This window comes from Sceloporus undulatus, chromosome 1, assembly GCF_019175285.1.
Source record: "Sceloporus undulatus isolate JIND9_A2432 ecotype Alabama chromosome 1, SceUnd_v1.1, whole genome shotgun sequence".
NCBI lineage: Eukaryota > Metazoa > Chordata > Lepidosauria > Squamata > Phrynosomatidae > Sceloporus > Sceloporus undulatus.
In genome coordinates this window covers 171,132,078-171,153,943 of record NC_056522.1, presented here as the reverse complement: position 1 = coordinate 171,153,943, position 21,866 = coordinate 171,132,078, and the positions used below count along the sequence as shown (strand labels likewise).

Here is a 21,866-nt window from a genome sequence, read left to right as displayed (position 1 = left end):
CTACTTTAGGATTTAAGACCATCACTAAATAAATTAAGGATTATCTCCCATGTTCTGATTTCACCCCATACCTCTTAAAACCAGCCCTGTGCAATGGAAAAAGTCTGTAGGGACTGCTGGAGCCAAATTTATTTATTTTACTTTCTGCATTTCTGTGTGACTTTCCAGGCCAAACCTCTTCCAGTGTGGCATACATAAATAGTCAAAAAATAAAATATGGCTTAAATCAATTAATTAATATGATAAAGCTAAAACAACACTCTTAAAAATTATAACCAGCACTAGAAACCCTATAAAACAATTCTAAACAATTGAAAAGAGCAAAAATATAAATAACAACAAGATCTGACATAGCATGTTTGCTTAAAAGCTGAACAAATAAAACAGTTTTAGATACCAGTTTGAAAGATGATTTTTTAAAATGGGATAAATGTATTTTCCATAGGAAGGAGTTCTGCATGTAGGGAAGTACCTTTGGGAAGGCCTAGTCTTTAAAGACTGCTAGTCTAATCAGTGGCAGGGCCATTTTTAAAGAAAAAAATCATAAGGATCATGTGATTTAAAACTCTGAATGGCCTGAGGACAGTTTCTGGAGCAGCATCTCTTATATGATCAAATAAGATGAGGCTGCCCTACCCTTTGTTCTATCTTATAGTTGGCAAGAACATGGAGTAAAAATTTTCTGGTGTGTTCTCTTCTGTGACTGAAGCAGGTGGTGATTTCTGTTTTATAACAGGATAAGCTCTATGGCATGGGTTGGGCAACACACAGTCTGCTCTGCCCCTTAATGCATGATTGAATTGGATTTGGTTCAGCAGGGCAGAGGGAGGTGTCTGTCTGTGTGTGTGATGATACACAGTGATTGACTCATGAGGTAAAATAACAAAAAAAAATCAAATGCAGTGTGTGGTTTGGTTTGATCTGAGAATCTGCAGAGGCAGGATTCCATTTCTTACAATCTGATGGGGAGTCCGTAGAACTAAATATCTGAAAAATGTATGCCCACCTTACATAGGATTTTACTGGGATCATGTGGGCCCATCCCCTCTCTCATATCCACCTGCTGTTTGTGCTTTGGACTTAGGTGTGCATAAGGACATGTGTGAAATGCATTAAGGCACTATCAACTATACACCACAAAACCAGGGTTTACAAATTTACCCATCTTGGCTCATGTGTAAATCTGAAGACTTGTTGTGTTGCTCTCATGTATGGGCAGCATAATCACAATCCAAATCCTGTCCTGTGTATAAAGTGGCAATGTCTGCAGAGAAGTTAAGTGTCACTAGGATTATACATAAAACCATTATGCATGTAGTGCTTCATATTGTGCAGTGTAGTGCTATACACAGTCATTTTTTAATTTTTGTCCAGAGTATAGGTGAACAAAATAATAGAATTTAGTTATTTGAATACCAAAATTCTTAAAATCCTTTCTGGGGTCAAATTTAACTTCATATTAATAAAACAAGAGCTTCCAATACACCACCCTTCTGGTGTATAAGCAACCGTAAGGAAAGGGTCATGGGTGACATAAAACTATGGGCTGAAACAGATGGCTGGGTAAAGTCAGCTTCTAGTTGGCTTTTGGGGGGGGGGGTTAGATGCCCCCAAGTCACCCGGAAGCTGTGCCAGCCGACTTCTGGGCGACTCAAAGGCGTGGTGTTTGGATGCCACTTGCCCTAGAGGTGGCAAAAAGACAAAGGGGCAGCTTTTTTCCAGTAGGAGCGGATTTTTTCTGGTCCTATTTGGGGCAGAATCTGGCTGGATTGTGGCCCCTGACACACCTGGAATGCTTTTTTTTTTTAAAAGTCTGTATTATCTCTCCTAGAGGCCTCAAAAAGAAGTAGTTCATTTTTTGAACAATGTCCATTTCAAAACCAAAAGTAAATTTCCAGCCATTTCTGGTTTGCTATCCTCCCTCCCCCATCTTTTTGACCTTTTTTTGACAACTGTGTGATTCCCACAATGTCTAGACTAGAGCAAGAAAATTAGCTCCTGGGCCTTCCAAAATCTCTCTCTCTGCAATGGGCGTTCTGTAGGAGAAGTATTAAGTTCAGACATCAATAATCAGCAATGGTGAAAGTTAATACTCATGGTTGTACTGAGTATATACAAGATACACACTCACTTGCTGTGCATACATTTTTGTTTTTAAAGGGCTCTTTCCGATCTGAACAAGGATGGGAAAATGGATAAGCAGGAATTTTCCATAGCTATGAAACTCATCAAACTAAAACTACAAGGCCAACCTTTGCCTGTCGTCCTACCTCCAGTCATGAAGCAGGCTCCAATATTTTCTCCCTTGATTTCGGCTCGTTTTGGTAATTATGGACATTCAATAAATATTTGATCAAAATAAATTGATAAATAAATAAAATACATTCTCATACTTGATAAAGATATGTGCAGGAAATTAAACTGAATATCATTTTTGTGTGTCACCTCATCCTAGTTTAAATCTATTGAGTGTAATAAGGAGTGATATTTCACTAGTTCTCCTGTGCCTTCTTGGTATAATAATAATTATGAGCCAAGGAACAATGCAACTAGTTTAATGAGCCCAAGAGATCTTGGGAATTTTGTCTTTGTATTTTAATGCTACATGGAACACTTCTTTTTAAACTAAGAGAGTTTTAAAAAACAATGTGTTTTAAGACATGAGGGCCTGCTGTTCAGAATGAGGGAAGTTAAACATTTCTCTGGTGTGCTCAAGCCTCTCAGGAAGAGTGGTTCTTAGGATCCAGGCCAAAGGTTTTCTTTTGTTACCAGTGGCTAGCTATTGTTTCAAAAGAGATCATATTGCTTCTGTTTCAATTTTGTCTTTTTCTCCCCCTCCCCCTCCCCCATTATTCTTCAATGTCTGGGGTGTATTATATACTATTGGGGGCGGGGGCAGAAAGTTGCAATCATTAGTCACTCACATCAAACCTAACCTAATAGTTGGTTAGATTTTTATTGTTACTTTTTGGATCTTAACAGATATACTGTGAACATCATTTGTTTATTTAATGTTTCATCATATAGTGTTCCTATAAAAGAGTACAATTTAATACTTGTAAGGACAGATAAAATATAAAAACAATTTTAAATAAAGTGTTTATAATAAAATGTGATTTCAAATACCTATAAGTAGAAAATACTGTAAGACTTTAAATAAAATTCCAGGGAGAGTTTTAAGAATCCTCTTAAATGTGACACAAATGAGTCTAGTTGCAAATCTAGAGAGTTCCATACTGTGGGGGCCACCAATGAGAAGCCTGACTATTGAATTCTTCTTTCAGGCATGGGAAGTATGCCGAACCTGTCTGTTCCAGCATCTGTTCCTACTGTTGCACCATTAGCTCCCATGTCATCTTTTGCTTCTGTAACTTCCATCCCACCCTTGGTTATTCCTGCTCCCCTGCTGCCGTCTGTCAGCACATCATCCTTGCCAAATGGAACATCTAGCCTTCTTCAACCATTACCCATATCATGGTCTTCAAGTAAGTATATCATCTCTATATTTGGTTACTGAGGGCCCGAACAGACAGACCAAAATAAAGCTGTTTCGGGTCACTTTGAAGGTATGCTGTTCAAATGACTGTGCTAAAGCTGCCCTCCAGTCTTTAAATTTAAACAGCATACCTCCAAAGTGACCCGAAGCAGCTTTATTTTGGCCTGTCTGTTCAGGATCTAAGTCTGAAGGGGGGAATTAACTAGTCTGAAAAATCTCCAGAAATTAAGACACCATTGTCTCCACTTTAAGTCCTTTCTTTCTTCAAAATTAATATTCTATTGCAAATAGAAATCCTATTGTTAGTCCAAGGTGAAATAATGGAATTAACATAAGTGTTGGCATACTAAATCTCATTGAGGGCTGTTAATTTACTATTAACATCCATTTTTCTCTTATTTTAGCTTTGCCTCATTCCAGTTCATATAGTCCCATGATGGGAGGATTTGGTGGTGCCAATATTCAGAAGACACAGTCCCTGATCGATTTAGGATCTAGTAGGTATGGATATTAAAGCACAAGTTATTTCTCAGTTACAGAATTATACTTTTTCAATGGAGTCATCTTTTTTTGCTCTTGCAATCTAAGTACAGTGTGCCCACGTTATATGCGATTTGAGTGTATGTGCTCAAGCTGCATGGGAGCGTGCGGTGCATAAGGGGCAGCGCACCCCATTCAGATGAATGGGGCGCGTGCCCATGGTGCCCCACACGCTCCCGCATCATCGCACTCTCAAGATCCATTCAAATGAATGGGGCTCCAGCATAGGCGAAATTCGCTTTACATGCGGGGAGTCCGGAACGGATCCCCCCGCATAAGGTGAGGTTCCACTGTAGTTTCAATAAAAAGAATGTGTTTACAACTTGGAAATACAGAAGTCATTATATTCACATATTGAATGTGTTAACCTGTTGCTTCACAAAATCAAAGTAATAATGTGCAGTTTGAATATTGCTTCATATTATACTAGTTTGCTTTAAAACATGGGCTTGTTTGCTTATTGCAGTTCAAATTCTTCTTCTACTACCTCACTAACTGGGAATTCACCGAAGACTGGATCTTCAGATTGGGCAGTTCCTCAGGCTTCCAGATTAAAATACAGGCAAAAATTTAATAGCCTTGATAAAGGAATGAGTGGATATCTGTCAGGTTAGTGTTAAATTTAAGTTTTTACAAGACTCTGTTTAAAAAGAATTAACTCTTTTTCAGTCCTTGTAAGCTGAGCCCTGGTGGTGCAGTGGTTAAATGCCTGTAGTGCAGCCACTCACTCACAAACTGCAAAGTTGCAAATTCAGTACCAGCCAAGGGCTCAAGCTCGACTCAGGCTTGCATCCTTCCAAGGTTGCTAAAATGAGTACCCAAGTTGTTGGGAGCAGTTAGCTTACACATTGTAAACCGCTTAGGAAATGCTTAAGTGCACTGATAAGCGGTATAAAAATGTAGTTGTTATTGCTATTTTAAGAGAAAACATATTCATATACACCTTCCTAGTTTTACTTACTGGTGAAACATATTAATAATAATGGAAAATGGAATTTGCATATGTCTGAGCATGGGGCAAAACAGGTTGCAAGACACAATTTGTCTATTTAGGCTTATTCACTGCCACGACCAGAAAATATTATGGCCAAACTTGTACTGTGGGAAGATCATAATTTTCCTCTTATGGAGAAGAATAGGGCCCTTTTCAGAGTTTCCTTTAATGATCATGAGAGCTAGGCTAATCTGTATTCCAAAATACAAAGGGATCTTGTAGCACCTGTATTCCAAGAGGTCTAATGCATGAATAAAATTAGCCTTCCAGTTGGTCAAACTAAAATCTTGTTGTTTCCAAGTGAATACATTTCTTCAATAACTAAGCAAAAAGAAGATCAGAAATGGTTGACTGCCATGAACATAAAATTAAACATACAATTAATTAATGAAGTCCTTACCATCAGGAACATAAATCCTAAGAATTGCCAAGTAACTTGCAGGTGCAGAGACACTTGGAGTTTTATAATAAGACAGACTCCAATCTTGCTCAGAGGCAAACCTAGATTTCCCAAAGAAAAGTATTACTGTGAAAGGTAGATATCAAGATTGACTATACAGTATCTTGAGAGTATCTGATTATTCATCCTGCAAGGGAATTCCTTCATGTATCTTGGAAATTAACCTTTCCAACCCAATGCCTTCCTGATAGGACTACTCCTTCCCTAGCAGTACAACAAATCACAATTCTGGCTCAGTTGTAGTGAACTTCCAATATGTTTTGGAGAATACCAGGTGGGGGGAGACTTGTAAAAGGGTGTGTCTTGTGGAATGAAAGGGAAGTGTCATCCTTGGATATGAAATTATGCAGGTTTTGATACCTTATGCAAAAAGCTCTAAGAGGGTTATAATTTTAAAGAAAAGGAATTGCTATAAGAAAGCCTTTATTATATATTGTGTAATAAATAACTTCCTCCAAATGAGCTAGTCGTTCATCATGCCTAGATAGGGATGTGGAACTGTATTTTAGATGTTCAGTTCAAACGTATTTGTATGTCTGTGGATTTTCATGATTGTAAATTGGGTTGCAAACCTATACTCATTTGTCTAGGAGTATGTCCCATTGATTGAAGTGGGAATTAAATTCAGAGTACAGTACAGGACTGTAAATGATATGAGTGTATCTTTGCAGGGACAGTTCTCTTTGGATAAGATTTGAAGTTAAAACAAATCAGCTAGTTGCTTTATTTTTATATTGGTCTAACTAGATTTTGATATTAACATACTTAGTAAATTTAATATTTGATTTACTAAGGATTTCAGGCAAAAAAATGCCCTTCTGCAATCAAACCTATCCCAGACCCAGTTAGCTACTATTTGGTAAGTTTACTCATGGATTGATAAGACCCTGATATTTTTGTGGTATTTTATAATAGAATGAAAATGTTAACAAATGAAGGATAGTTTCTAAAGAATCACTAGATAACATACTGCAAATATAAATATCCTTACTATGTATTCAATAATATAGTGTTGTTAATGTTGCATGTATTCTTAGAGTACAGATTTGTGATGGAAAATATATTATTATATTTATTTCAGTTTTTTATACTGTTTCAGTTTTGCATTTATTTAGAATGTAGACAAATGAAGATAGGGGGAGAAAGTGAAAGGTTTACATTCTCAAGGAAAAGCTTAATAATAACATTTTACCACATAGGAGAGTTAAGCATGTGTTTAATTCTCTAGTAAAATGAGTGCAATGTAAAATGATAAAGCATATCTGGATCATATCCCTAGTTCTTCCAGACAGATATCCTCCCCTGCATACAGAGCTTAATATATTGGTCTGAGACATGTATTATTTTTTTCCAAAATTGGTCCATTTGATAGTATATCCACTGAATGACATTGTACTGCGACAGATATTGCTGCCCCTTATTCCCTCAACTTTTTTAACATGTCATTTTTCTGTCTTTCCTAGGTCGCTTGCTGACATTGATTGTAATGGGCAGCTGAGAGCAGAAGAGTTCATATTAGCTATGCACTTAACTGATATGGCCAAAGCTGGGCAACCTCTCCCATTAACTCTCCCTCCTGAGTTAGTGCCGCCTTCTTTGAGGTGCATAACACAAGGTGACATGTTACTAAAATTGTACTGTAAATACTAAATGATCTAAAATGTAAAAAAAAACAAATACACTGTTTCTTCTCTCCAGAAGTGGAAAAAGTGTTGAAAAAATTAATTGTGTTCTGCCAACATACCAGAGAATGCAAGAAGAAGAACCTCCCCAAAAAGCTCCAGGTAACAATGGTATTCTTTTATGTAAAGAATGAAAAGTTGCTTAAAGAGTGGCAGAGTGTGAGGATTCTTCTGTTCTCTTTTTCTGTGTTGCCTCTCTGACTTAACTGCCTTCTCTGCCTTGTATGACCCAGCTCCACTCCAGTGGACATAGTCTCACCCAGCCTGTGCCTTTTCCCCATCATATAACTTTAGTTTGCTGAAAAACAGAGTCTAAAACTTAAGCCAGAATTAGTAATTACTGTTCAGTGCTTTACAAACTAGAGGCATTTCCTCAAGTCAAAAACTTGTAAAAATGCTCATGTTTGATTGGAGGTACTTTAATATGTGCAAGCATGGCTGTGACAGAGCCATTAATTCATTTTTGTGAGACATTAAAGTACATGTTTAGGTGGCATGTCTCTAATCTAATCTTATTTTAACAGTTACTTTTACAAGAGTGTCAAGTGAGAAATGTAGTTTGTCCATGGTTTTTAAAACAAAAATCCAATTTACATTTTTAAAATCCTGTTACTCATTTTAAAAAACAGCACTGATTTTTATCCAGCTAGTCTTCACATGTCCTTCTTTGCTTACTGAGCTTTTAGTTATTGCTACCAATTTTTATCTGTTAACCATGGTCTATTCTTGAAAGGAGAACCTGTGTTTGATCAATTTTTGCTGCTGTTGTTTGCTTTTCTTTAATTTAGTTACATTTGAGGATAAGAGGAAAGCAAACTATGAAAGAGGGAACATGGAGCTTGAGAAACGACGTCAAGTTCTCTTGGAACAGCAGCAGCGGGAGTTGGAACGTAAAGCTCAGAGAGAAAGAGAAGAGAAAGAGCGAAGAGAAAGAGAGCTACAGGAGCAGGAGCGAAAGAAGCAGCTAGAACTAGAAAGGCACTTGGAAAAACAGCGTGAGCTAGAAAAGCAAAGGGAAGAAGAAAGGAGGAAAGAAATTGAAAGGCGAGAGGTTAGTCTGCTCAGTGGTGGTCTATTAAATCTGTGGCAAATTTGTCATTGTGATTATGCTACTTGCTTGGATATATAAAGACCTTTACAAGTATACATAGTTAGATAAGATTACCTTAGTGGTCTGATTGTGGGCCTGATAACTGAGAAATTGCGATTTATGGTTATTTTAGCTTTGATTTCAGCAATTAAGGGACAGGGCATGTATCATCTTAGTATCTTTTTAAAAACAAAACAAAAACAGCCATAAGTGTGTTTTTGGTGGGGTTTTTGGGCTATGTGGCCATGTTCTAGAAAAGTTTATTCCTGATGTTTCGTGCTGGTGAAAAGTAAGGAATAAACTCTTCTAGAACATGGCCACATAGCCCAAAAACTCACAAAAAATGATGAAAGCCTTTGACAGTCATAAGCATGGCTTTAGAGAAGGGGATTTGTCCTGAACCTAATAGTTAATTGTGGTGGAGGGAACAAAAACCTGCCCCTTGGATAAGAAATCAACTATTTTGAGAATTTGTTGACCAATAAATTTTTTAAATTGGCATACCAAACAACCAGGACATACCTGTGTACCTACAGTGAACAGTCAAATTGGAAGAATAGCAAAATTATAAATGTATGAACCTGGTGGATTTAAAAATCCCAACTTCTGGCTGAACTTCCTGTTGCTATTAAATTGCACTACCTGACTGCAAGTGCATGCATGTGTCCGGGTCAATAACTGCAAGTGAGCATTCATTTCTTGGAGAATTTTTTAAAATATATATATATTTAGTTTAGTTTTTTTACTGCCACTTATAGTTCCCAACCAATTTCAGTTTTGAGCTGAAGAAAAAAAATCACCTATCTCTACTTTTAAAAAGTATACTTGGAAGAAGTGGCAGAGGTAAAATGCATACTAATAGAAATACTGCTGCTGAAGCCTTCAATTGGTCTCTAATTTGTGGTTATCTCCAACTCAGACTGTGGGTACATATAAAACTAGGAAGAGACCCATCACTGGTATCTCAAAATAATTAAAATTGAAAATGGTAGGAGTAAGACATGAAAATGAAGGCTATAGTATCATTACCAATGCGTTTGGGGTAACTTCATTCTCACAAAATTAGATAGCATTATATTTGCATGGCAAATGATTCTGATATTATAACATGCGTTTACATGTAATACTGTGATTTGTGACTGCTGGATTCTGAAAATTACAACCCAAAAAGTATTTTTCTAACCCTACCCTGATACTTATATGTGTGGAATACCATGAAAAGAGATTATCTCTTTCCTGATCCTGATTAAAGTTATTGTAGGAATTCCTTGGCTCTATGACAGGAGATGTGATACTGATTAATAGTATCAGAGAAATTGTGAGATTTTTTTTCAGTGTTTTTAAGCTATTTTTAAAAACTTGTTGGGGACAGGAAAAGTACTTGCTGTCCGTTAGTTGCGTTAATAATCCAGCATGAAGGATATACTTGTGATACTTAATCCCATTTTCAGGAGAAAGGTGGGATGTAAATTCAATAAATAAATCTTGTTAATTCTGAATTTTGTGAATAATGTGTTAGAGGATTTTAAGGTTCAGAGAATGTAAAATAAAGTGTTTACAAAAATATATCCAATTTTTATTTTTAAATGAATACAAAAGAATGTCCAGGTATTCCTCTTATTTTTCCTTTATTGTAATGATCTCTGACATTTTATATTACTTTGTTCAGGGTGACACTTCAAAATATTTTAAGCATCAGTAAAATCAATCTAGTAGATTATTACCAAAAAAATCAATATAATCACAGACTTGCTAAGAGTTTAGGTCCTATTCAGTTAGAAAAGGGGAGGAAAAAGTCTGGTACTTAAACAACAGCATCTCCATCAGCATTCTCTGAACTGTAAGTGATGTCTCACAGTTGATGGCAGACTCACTGAAAAATTGCAGTCCCAGTTGTTCTAGACTCAAGGAGAGGGTTCTCTCTCAGATGCTGTTGATGACTGCTGTCTCTAAGTGCTGTGTCTCTAACATAGGCCCTTTACAAATGAGCCTTTTAGTACGTACTCTGTATGTACTAGGGTTGCCCGGGGGCGTCTCTTTCAGACGCCCCCAACCCTAGTACATACAGAGTACGTACAAAATGGTGGCGCCCATTCTACATGGGTACCGCCATTAGGACATCACGGTCACACCACCTCCAAACAGAGTGGCGGGACGTGACGTCCTGGCACCCTTTCCACGGGGCCAGAAGGAGTTCCATTTTGGAGCTCCTTCTGGGATTTGTGTCACTGGCGCAGCCTTTACATGGCTGCACCAGCGACACAAAGGAGAAAGGGGCCAAGCGGCCCCTTTCTCCCTTTCCCCGCTGTATCGGGGTGTCCTTGGGGCTTGAAGCTTCCTGTGGCCTGGAAAAGTGGCGGATCGGGGCCTCAGGGCTGCTGCTGTGGCAGCTGAGGCCCCAATCCATCAGAGAAAGGGGCGGTCTGTAAACCGCCATAATAAAGATGTCAACCAATGCTGGAGTAAGCCTTAGACTATTGTTTTGTCTCTTGTGTTCATGGCAAATAGAGTGCAAGGACACCCACTGGAAAATTTAGTAAATAATTTGCTGCCTTATATTTAACATATACAAGTATATTCCATCAAAATTCATTGTCAATAAGAGTTCTGTCTGTAGAAGTTTCTCCAGGTACACAGCCAGATGAGAGAGTGGTATTTCATTTAGTGATAGGCTCTTCCAAGAAAAAGGCTTGCCTGGCGCTTTCTTCCATCACAAAGTGCAAACCTCTTTAGTTTCCCAGGCCCTTTATTTGTTCAGTGTGTAAAAATGATTACAGTGGTCCCTCCATATTTGCTGGGGTTAGGGATGAAGGACTCCCGTGAATGTGGGAAAACTGCAAATAAAAAAGCACTATTCTTTTTACCTAAGAGCACACCTCTCTAGGAATCTCCAGGTCCTCCAATGCAAGTCTGTGGTCAACATCTGCCACACGTTGATTATAGATCATGCTGGATGCCTAGAGGTGTTTTGTCTAAGATCTTCTAGGTTCTCCAGCACAACTGTATGATAAACCTCTGGCAGAGTTGCGCTGGAGAACCTAGAGATTCCTAGAGAGATCATATTAATCAAATCTGTAAGTAATCAAATCCTCCGCCACAAATGTGGAGGGCCAACTGTAGTGTTCTGTTTTGTTTTTTAGTTCCTTACTGGTGCTGGTTTTTACTTTGGTTTTAATCTCTTGTTGTTTTAAACTTTATTTTATATTTTTATTTTGTCTTATATTTTTATATTGTATGGTTTCTATGCTTTAATGTGAACTGCTCAAAGATAGCAGGGCATTTATGAATAAGCATATTAACTTTTAGGCAGCAAAGCAAGAACTTGAACTGCAACGGCGCCTAGAATGGGAGAGGATTCGGCGTCAAGATCTTCTTAATCAGCGTAACAGAGAACAAGAAGAAATTGTCAAGCTGGCCTCTAAGAAGAAGAGTCTTAATCTTGATTTAGATGCATTGGTAAGTCATATGCTACAGGGGACAAATGAAACTACAGTTCTGAACTAAGGTTTCACACAGCTAGAGTATTTTCCCATATGTGCAAGGTTTTCCATGTGGCAGTATAACTGTATTTTATAAATGTATTTTGCCCACACTTTTATTAGAAATAAATCTTAGATATTTGTCTAAGCACTATATCATCACCTCCTCTACTTTTGTTGTTCAGGCTGTAAATGCTTTTGCTTAAGATAAAAAACAGCAACAACAGGGCCAGTTTGTACAAGGGAGAGGTAAGGACAAGCTGGCAGGGTGTGTAGGTATACAATTATAATGGTGGCGGCAATGGTGGGGGACACAGGAAATGAGAAAAGAGGAAAGTAATGGGGCAGTTAAGATCCTGAACACTTTGCTAGAGGATCCCACTTTTCATTATGTAGAGTAATTTAAATTTTATACTGTGCTCTCTGTTACATAGCCAAAGCAATGCCCAAGACAGAGGTACAAAGCATCAGTGGATTTGGGGTTACTTCGAGGTTTACAATGATAAATAAAGGCTAGACAGAATTATTGTCTTGATAACTCATATCCTTGCTCAAACTATGAAGCTATGTTTAAATATCCCCATGGACAAAAATAAGAGATGTCTATTAAAATCAGTGGAAAAATTAACCTTTTAATGAAGCTATGATTGTGTGCCATTGTGTCCATTCAACCTGAATAACAAAACAAAACAAAATGTGGCAGCAGAAGAGACCCCGAAAAAGAAGTGACAAGTCCGGTGCCACTGAGTTTTGTCCTGGGCCCAGGAGTATATAACTTCTTTGTAGATAATGTGCATCAAAGAGTGGAGGAGATGATAAATTTGCAGATGATACCAAACTGGAAGGAGTAGCTAACAGATGACAGAAATCAAATTCAAGATTACTTTTATTGGATATCTGTTACAATACAAACAATGAATTTCAAGAAGGATTAGACAAGAAAAGAACAGCTGCACATATATAGGATGAGTGATAGCTTCCTTGGTTGCAGTATGTGCAGAAAGAAACTAGGGGTCTTAGTAGAACACCAATTAAACATGAATCAGCAGTGTAGTGGAGCAACAAAAAGATTACTGAATTCTGGACAGACTCAACAGAGTTGCAATGTCCAGATGAAATGAAGTATAAAGACACTACTCTATTCTACTCTGGTTAGCCTCACATGGATATTGCATCCATTTCTGGGCACCACAGTTTCAAAAAAAATCTCAGCAAGTTGGAATGTATCCAGAGGAGGGTAACAAAACAATCCAAAGGGTCTGGAAACCAAGCCTTGCGAACAACAAGAAGTAGAGAAAGTTAGAAAGTTTGAGGGAAAGTTATAAGAGAGTATATATTAGCCACCTGCAAGTATTTTAAGGGGTGCTGTGTGGGAAAGTTACTCATTTCAGCAGAAAGTGAATCTGTTAAAGTGTGGGAAGAAATGGAAGCTTACCCTTTCATTCCCCCCCCCCCCCCCCCCCCCCCCCCCGGCAGCCAGACATTTCTAAGTAAATTTCTTCCCTTGCAGAATATAAGTATTTTTAAAGGGGAACTAGGTGTATGCCACTACAGCAAGTATGTTCCCTGCTTCACCCTTACTGTTCTACAGTTATTATGCTGTAACTACTGGAGTGAGATTTGCACTGCTGTAGCACCAAGGGGAAATTTGTTTCCCTTTGTTTCTGAAAACTCACTGTCTATTTAAGCCATAAGTCACTAGTTTTGTCTTCTGACTTTTAGAAGTCTGTCAACTGAGAGTCAAACTAGAAACAGCATCTTTGGGGCTCCCAGCACATATTTCTGCTTTTTTGAGGACCTGATTCAGCTCAGGGAACCAAAGGGTGTGTGTGAAGCCTGCCTCGTTGCCACACATCAGGATAACCACCACTACCTATCACGACCACATATCTCCAGCCAAAGAGATATAAAGTTTCTGTTTGAGCATTCTGAAGAATGGCAAAAGAGAACAAGAGAGAGAGAGACTAGAAATCCTTTTTTTTTTAACCAATATTATGTAGTCTTGGTTCAGTTTCTGTTTGGAGGGTTTTATTTACATATTACAATACAATTACATATAAGAGAAAGGCCTTTATATTATCAGATTAGATGTATGATGTTTCAGATGTTTTTCTCGGTAGAGTGACAAACACCAGCAGATTTCTGGAAGATTGAAAGATGTGCGAATTAGAAAGCAAAATCGAAAAAATGATCTGGATCTTTTGGAAAAGAAATGTGATTTGGAAATTATTGAAATCAAGGAACTACAGGAACAGCTTCAGGTAATTTAAACAGAGAGAAATATAGCACACTACACTTGAGCAGTAAAAATGAAATGTACAGGTATATAATGGCTTGACAGCAGTGCATGAGAAAAGGATCTAGGAGTCTTAGTGGACTGAGGCTGAATGTGAATCACCAGTGTGATGTGACAACTAGAAAAGCCAATGTGATTTTAGGCTGCATCAATAGGAATATAGTGTCTAGATCAAGGGAAGTAATACTGACTTTTAGGATCCACCCACCTCCTTCAGTTCAGTTAACCAATCTTCTGTGTTTCAAAAGCAAAAATTTATTTCAGTAACCAGCATGACTTTTGTTAACAGCACATAGTAGGCAGTGCACCCAGCCTGTAGGTCCACAGGCTTTTTTCCAATTCACTCATAAACCAAAAGATTCCCACATTCACTCTCACTGTTTCCCACGCCACACTTTTCTTTCAGGCCTCCCATGAGACTGGCTTTGGTGAATGTCAGTATCACTTTCTCCCCCACACATCTGTTCATTACTCATCCAGACAATTATTTTTCCTTTTGTAACCACTACATATTCCATTAACTTCACCACTAAGCTTCCCTTCTTGTAACATCAACTTTGTAATACTGTCAACATATATGTATTCTAATCTAGCAATAGTAAAGGGAAACCGTATATACTCAACTATAAGTCGTCCTCGTGTATAAGTCAAGGTCAGGTTTTGGGGCCATGACCCATGCATAGGCTGACGGTAAAACTTAGAGGTTCCAGTTTCATTCTAGGGAAGAGCTGAGAGAGGAGAGATGGGGAAACTCCTGAGAGTAACAGTTTACATCACAGAGGGACCAGGATAGGTGGTCTACCTATCCTGGTCCCTCTGTGAGGACACAGGGATCACTAAAAGTATTTAGCCCTATTACTACTGCCTACTCTGAGGGATTCTTGACTCTTCATTGCTAAGCATTACTGTACTTCCAACATGTTACACAGGAGTATTTTTGTATCTTGTTGTTTTTGAACTGTATGTACTGTACATACTCATGTATAAGTCTAGAAATTCTGGTCAAAAAATTGAGCCAAAACCCCCAACTCAACTATCTATGGGTCAATGTAATTACTGTATCTTAACTCATATTTAAAAGAAGGAACCATCCCCTGATGAAAAGCAGGAGTATGATCTGTCTTGGAAGCACTGGCCCCCTCTGTTCTCTGATCCATCCAGCCTTAAGAGTAAGCACAAAGAGTTATATCTGCTGGAATTTTGTAAGTTTTTGACATTGTTTTGCTTTGCTTCATAGATCCTTTGCTATATGTCCCTAGGTTTTACCCTCGACTTATTCATGGGTCATAGCAAAATCCATAATTTTGGCCCTAAATATTGCCCCCAACTTATACATGAGGTCAACTTATAGTCGAGTATATACGGTAATTAGTATGTGAGTGTTCAAGTAAATTGTTTCCTTGTTCTGGTTAAAAGATCTGGAGGTCTGTAATTACTTTTACAGAATTTAGGAAGCACAGAACAAACTTACATTCGTGATGAACAAATATTAGAGAGCACAGACTCCAAATGTATCAGTCAGCATGCCTTCTGTAATTTTGGTACCAAAGAAAATGAGTTTGCACATCAGAAATATGCTTTAGAGTACCCATACATACACACATTCAAACATGCACACACCATTTTTGTTGGCAAGAAGGGAGCTGTCATGTAAAATGTCTCAGCATAATTACTTAAATTGCATTATACAGTTGACTTGGTGATGCCACGTAGAAATTACTCCTTTAAACTTTTTAAAATTTTCTTCCAATTCTGCAGGAACATCAGAATAAGTTGATCCGTTTAATTCCTGAAAAACAGCAGCTAAATGAGAAAATAAATCATATGCAACTTGACAACTCTTCTAGTATGTATCTACTAAAGATTGTTTTCTCTTTCTTGGTTTTTCTTTTATTCAGTGGAGTGAAGCATAAGGAGTGCTGAGAGGTTAGGAAGGGAAAATGTAATATGTTGAGAGAGAGGAAATAATGGGCTGAATTTATAATTACAGGGATATGAGAAGAGCAAAGTGGGTAATTAAAAGGTACATAAGGCTGAATTGTCAGGTTAAGGGTAATTTGAATGTAGAAAAGTCTGGGTTTGGATGATAAATAACAAATCAACATTAACACAGGAAAGAGGCTACTGATATCTATTAAATGCATTGTGTGTTTTACTTGCAGCACTATCATACATATTTCAAAGAGCATTTTCCCATTTTCCCATCATCTTAAGCGTTACAGGAAAATGCAACAGTGAATTGAGAAGTTAATGTCTTTATTTTAGAAAAGAGATCAATGGAAGGCATACTTTAAATAGTCAAATGGGTGTCACATAGAAGAAGGCAAATATTGTTTTCTGGTGTCCATTTTCAGGGAAGCAGGGAAAATCTCTGATCAGCCTATAATTGAAGATAAGTCTTCATTGACAGTCTTACAAGAGAAAAACGTCCCAACAGGAGAAGTATAATAGAGGAACTGTTTGCATGTTGTGTGTGTGCACATGCACATACGCATGCATCCATGCACTCATATACATATATGTGCCTGTGAGAGTGTCCCTTTGCAAACAGGCTCAGGGCAATTACATTTGGGGGCACATGCTAGCCATAGGGTAGTACTACCCACCTTGGGCTCTAGTCCCAACATGGTTCACAAAAATCAATGTAACCCTTGGGTTGAATAATGTTTTTCACTTAGGGCCCCTTCACTTGTATTGGACTAAACCATAGGCTGGAATCCCTCTTCTTTCATGGACTGATTGACTGTCTTTGGCCAAGTCTCTAGCTTTTAGTCCAAAGTCTCTTTAAAAGATAAATGATGTGATGGTTGCAGGAGTTAATGAGTTGGAATGTAAAACGTAGTATTTTTGCAAAAGGATGTATGTGATGAACAAAATTAATTGACTGGTTTGTAAGTAAATGTACATATTAAATATTTTATCTTCATTTGCAGAAACAGACCTTAATTCAGTACACAAAAAGTCTTCCGAGAAAGAAGAAATATGCCAAAGACTTAGGGAGCAACTAGATGCACTAGAAAAAGAGACGGCTTCCAAGCTCTCAGAAATGGATGCTTTTAATAATCAGCTTAAGGTACAGTCTTGATGTATTACTTTTAAAACTATATCAGTGTATTCATTGGTTTTGCTGCAAGAGGCAGCAAAGTCATAAAAATGTACCTATCTTTCTCCATTTGATTTTACTTCCAACTCAGCAGACATCAACTTGTCAGAACTTCAGTGTTTTCAGCAAGTGAGTCTTTATGACAGAGCATTTCTTGCCTACCACTTCATCAGTCCTGTTCAGATACTCAGCCAATGTTTACATTAACGGATTTAATGTTTAAAAATGTAGTGAGTGGTTTATTTTTCAATTTGGAGCTCTCTATGGGTGACATTTTGCATACTGTGAATGGAATTATTATTATTATCCCGCTTTTCCACCCAAAATTGAGACACAAAGCGGCTTACAAATTAAAACAGTACAGTTTTTAAAAAGTGCACGTTAAAGTAGATTTAACTAGTACAATATTAAAACATTAAAAGAATAAAATGCTATAAAAAGCACTTACTACATATTAAAACAGTTAAAAATACTAAAACACATTAAAAAACCAAAAATTTTGAAAACCAGCACCAGTGCATTACTGTCTATTGTACATCTGAAGCAAAGCTCATTGTGGGGATATACTGAAATAATTCTCTTTTAAAACTTTTTATAATCTTTAATTCTAATTAAAGCTAACCACCAAATTAGTGACCCCTGAAGGAAAACTATCTTTCCTAGCATCTTCAGCACTTAACAAAAACCAAAGCAGCTGTGTTTATTTCATTATGGCTTACACATGTTGGCCATGACTGTCTCCATCTCTGTTACACTCTGTTTCCAATCTGGAGGGATGAATTCCTGCACTTAGGAAGCTGCTCAACAGGTCCTCTTTACAATATTTGTCCTCCCTTAGAACAAAGATAGATCAGCATATTTTATAGAAGGCAGTTTATTTGAAGGACTATCCAGTCCAAGTGTATTTCAGATATTAAAAACCATAATAAAGGACAGAATGGACTTTGAAATTATCCATTCACATGTGATACCTGGAGAGTAAGTTGAGCAGACACACAAGTCAACTGGTCACAGCTTGGAGAAATGTACTGCGTTTCACTTTAAATTATAGTACAATTGTCCCTCAACATTCACGGCTTTTTTGACACTCGCAGTTTTGATTATTTGCAAGGACAAGGCCACCTGCATTCGCACTCCTCCTCCTCCTCCCTCCCGGGCTTTTCCTCTTGGGAAAACCAGGAGGAAGTGAGCAGCCAGGAAGGATGCACACGCCAAGCCTGCCCCTTTGCTGGCTGGATAGCTGCCTTTCCCCAGCCAACTATCCATCCTGGAAAGGGGAAGAGGATTGATTCCCCATGCTCCTTTTCAGGATGGATAGCTGCCTTTCACCAGGAAGCTGTTAAAGGGGCGTGAGGGCAGAGGAAGAAGAGGACCAAACACACATTCCTGCACCTCTTTTTTTGGGTGATGTGTAAGTAGCCAACTGACAAGATATCTTTCTATGTAGCTGGAAGGGAAGCTGAGAAAGTTCTTCACTTGGGCTCATGATATGAGCATCTTGCAAGGAAAGATCTCCTGCAAAGTGGTGGGAGCCTGGACTGAGAGTCTAAGAGCTTTCACCTTCACCTTAAAGTTGAAGGGGAGCAAAGCTAGCTTGACCAGGAGGCTACCTATTAGTTGCCAGGGTTAAAAAGCCAGCCATGCACTGGTACAGATTACTAGCTAGGTAGCCACAGCACCACCTTCTCATGAGAGCTGCTGCTCTGGTGCAGTTGAGGAAGTATGCAATGCCTGTTCCTGTATGAGGACCATCCTTTTTATGGCTGGTGCAGCATGGAGGTTAATCCAAACAAAGCATTGTTGCTGTGCCACCCAGAGACAGGACGAGTGAGTCTCAAGCAGTGGAAATCTCTATGGAGGCAAAACAGAACCATCTATGTACAAGAGGGGTGTTTCAGCAGGCTTAGGCAAATTTAAAAAAACAACAGTGTATTGGGAGGAGTCCTTGGGTGTCTTTGCTTGGTGTGCCCATCAGCACAGTGAGGACTGAGCAAGCTCAGTGGGCATGGAATGTCAGTTGATGGTTGAGTAGGGAACAGAAAGCCAGGTGCGAGAGGAAAGAAGTATCATTTCGGAGAGTATGGCTGAAGAGGAACACTTAACAGTTCAATATTGTGTTGCACATCCCACTTGTAAACTATTAATAGGGAGGCCAGCTCTAGTTAGTGAAGACATAGATTTTACCATACGTTGTTGCTGCTGTGTGTCTTCATGAAAACTTAGTGGGAAATTTGACAGTGCTCTTTCAAAAATGGGCTAACATGATTAATATCTGACATGCCATTTGTACATTCCAAAGTGATTCAGTTGCAACATCATTCATTCCCAACATGTATAACAAATGCAGTGCAAAGTGTAACAGCTTTTTATCTGCCTTATCTTACAGTGTGAGACAATGGATGCTTCTGTTCTTCAGTGCCTTTTGTGTCTGCTAAGCTGTCTCAACAACCTCTTCCTCTTACTTAAGGTTATTTTCTAATCTTTGGCCTTTTTGCTTCTAATAATTTCATTGTTTTCTCTGTGACTCTATGTTTCTAAAAATTTCTTTAGCACTTACCTTGCCTAATGCAATAATCAGTGCTGTACAGCATGAAAAGTTTTTCTTTTGCCTTTCTTCTTACTTTTGAACCCTGTTTGCTCACTAAATGCTTTAAATTAGGTAATGAAGCAGGAATAAAAAGAATAATATAAAGGTTACTAACTGTTCTCTGATATTTAAGTGTTAACTATTTTAGGTAAAATTTTAAAATTCTATATGCTGTATATTGCACACAGATTTCCATCCATCTCTTAACAGTTACTAGTTAATCTGAAATGGAGTCAACTCTAGGTATCAAGACTAACTTCAAAAAGGCCTGTAGTTAAATAATTTTATTATCATTTCTGATAATAGAAAATTGTGTGTCCCATTTGTGCATATCAAAATAGGCACAAGAGAGGTTTAGCTTGAGATTTTGAACACTAGGAGGTATTCTGAGGTATTCGGGGGGGGGGGAATCTTCCACCCCACCTTTCAGCCCTAATAATGAGGAAGGGAAGGCTGGACATATATCTTGCCAACAGTGAACAATGTGTCAGCCAGAATTGGGCACTGACACCCCCCCCCACACACACACACACTTTGAATAGTTGTCTGACCACTGGCAATGTAAAATTTCTGAAGACCACGTCCTTTGAGAATAGGTTGAAGGAACTGAGTATGTTTATTCTGGAGAAGGGACAATTAAGAGGCAATAGGATTATTGTCTTTGCCTATTTCAAGGCCTGACATATACACAATAAAGCAAATTTATTTTCTTTTGTTCCAGAGGATATCACCCAAACAAGTAGGTTTATATTACATGAAAAGAGATTTTGTTTAACAGTTGAATGATGGCACCAGCTCTTTGTCAGTGGAATAGACTGCCTTGGATTCTCCTTTGCCATAGGTCTTTTTCAGTAGAAGATGGATGGTCACCCCCTCAGAAATCATGGTGTAGTTTGGTACCATTTTGGGAGGGAGGTTAAATTGGGTACAGTCGGCCCTTCTTATACACTGATTTTTTTATACATGAATTCAAGCTTACATGGTTTGAAAATGTTCCAAAAAAGTATAAATTTCAAATATCAAACTTGATTTTCCATTTTTTACAAGGGACACCATTTTGCTATGTCATTATATTTAATGGGACTTGAGCATCCACGGATTTTGGAACCAACCCCCAGCATATAACAAGGGTCCACTGTACTTTATATTTTTTGAGCCTATGAACTTGACTTTACAACATAAGCATCAAATGGCCTTACCAGGAGTACATTATGTATAGCATGATTTGAGTGATCTTGCATCTCAAGAGGATGTGAAATGCCTATTTAGTCCTGGAAGTGGCATGTTGGTGTTGAGAATGAGTTTCAGTCTTTTTTGACAAGTTGTGTATGCTGAATTTGCCATAGGTGCTGGGATGCTAGTACAGATAAAGCAAAATAACATGGCTGCCTTGCCTATTTGTAATTAAATATGTGTTCTCACCCAAACTGATCCTCTGCCCTTGCAACCGTAGTTCCAGGGTGTGATTTTTGCTTCACTTCCTGCAGGGTTTTCATTTCATGGTAAACAGAGATCAGAGTTTTGGCCTTAAAACCAAGGAGGGAGGGAACAGGGACAGATTGTGAAGCTTAGTTTCAGAATGGCTCTTGTGAGTTTGGCAGGTTGGAAGAAACCCAATTCATAGAAGGCAGGTTGCTGGAGCTAAGGGATTAAAGGTTAGCCAAGAGCCTGAATTCAAGAGAGAGGTAGGCTCTGAGCCAGAAGTAACATACAGTCACACTTTGGAATCCACAAACTTACTGGGAGGACCCATTCCCCTGTCACAAAGCACGTACATAGACTTCCATCCACCCTACTTTGTTCCTCTATTACAGGGGTAGGCAACCTGCGGCCCACGGGCCAGATGCGGCCCGGTGAGGCCTTGGGACCGGCCCCAGCCCGGTCCTGCCGCCGATTGCCGCCGGGGCATCTCGCACGAGGGGCATGGTGGGGCAATTGTCTATAGAAGCCTCAGAAACATGCATTTATCTTAACATTTTTTTAAAAATCAGCAAATTTTTTCACATGTCCTCCATTTTTTGTTTTAAAAGTGCCCTCCATTTGAAAATTTTGTCCTACATTTGTCCTGGTTTATTTATTTATTTAATTTTTTTAATTACTTATTTATTTTTTGGCTTCGGCCCCTCAGTTGTCTGAGGG

At 38.4% G+C, this 21,866-nt stretch overlaps 1 protein-coding gene across 2 annotated transcripts in view; it reads left to right on the top strand.

The window, feature by feature from the left end:
• The first annotated feature begins 6,978 nt into the window (after positions 1 to 6,978).
• ITSN2 (intersectin 2) overlaps positions 6,979 to 21,866 on the top strand; it is a 77,483-nt gene continuing 62,595 nt past the window's right edge. The window contains exons 1-8 of one of the 2 annotated variants that reach the window (XM_042438053.1): positions 6,980 to 7,105; positions 7,189 to 7,274; positions 7,961 to 8,223; positions 11,569 to 11,718; positions 13,862 to 14,002; positions 15,796 to 15,883; positions 16,971 to 17,110; positions 19,527 to 19,607. In XM_042438053.1, coding sequence (XP_042293987.1) covers positions 7,241 to 7,274; positions 7,961 to 8,223; positions 11,569 to 11,718; positions 13,862 to 14,002; positions 15,796 to 15,883; positions 16,971 to 17,110; positions 19,527 to 19,607 — 897 coding nt within the window. In that variant the 5' untranslated portion in view covers positions 6,980 to 7,105; positions 7,189 to 7,240. Of the gene's footprint in view, positions 7,106 to 7,188; positions 7,275 to 7,960; positions 8,224 to 11,568; positions 11,719 to 13,861; positions 14,003 to 15,795; positions 15,884 to 16,970; positions 17,111 to 19,526; positions 19,608 to 21,866 lie in introns of both variants that reach the window. The other variant, XM_042438044.1, reaches the window with a different exon arrangement.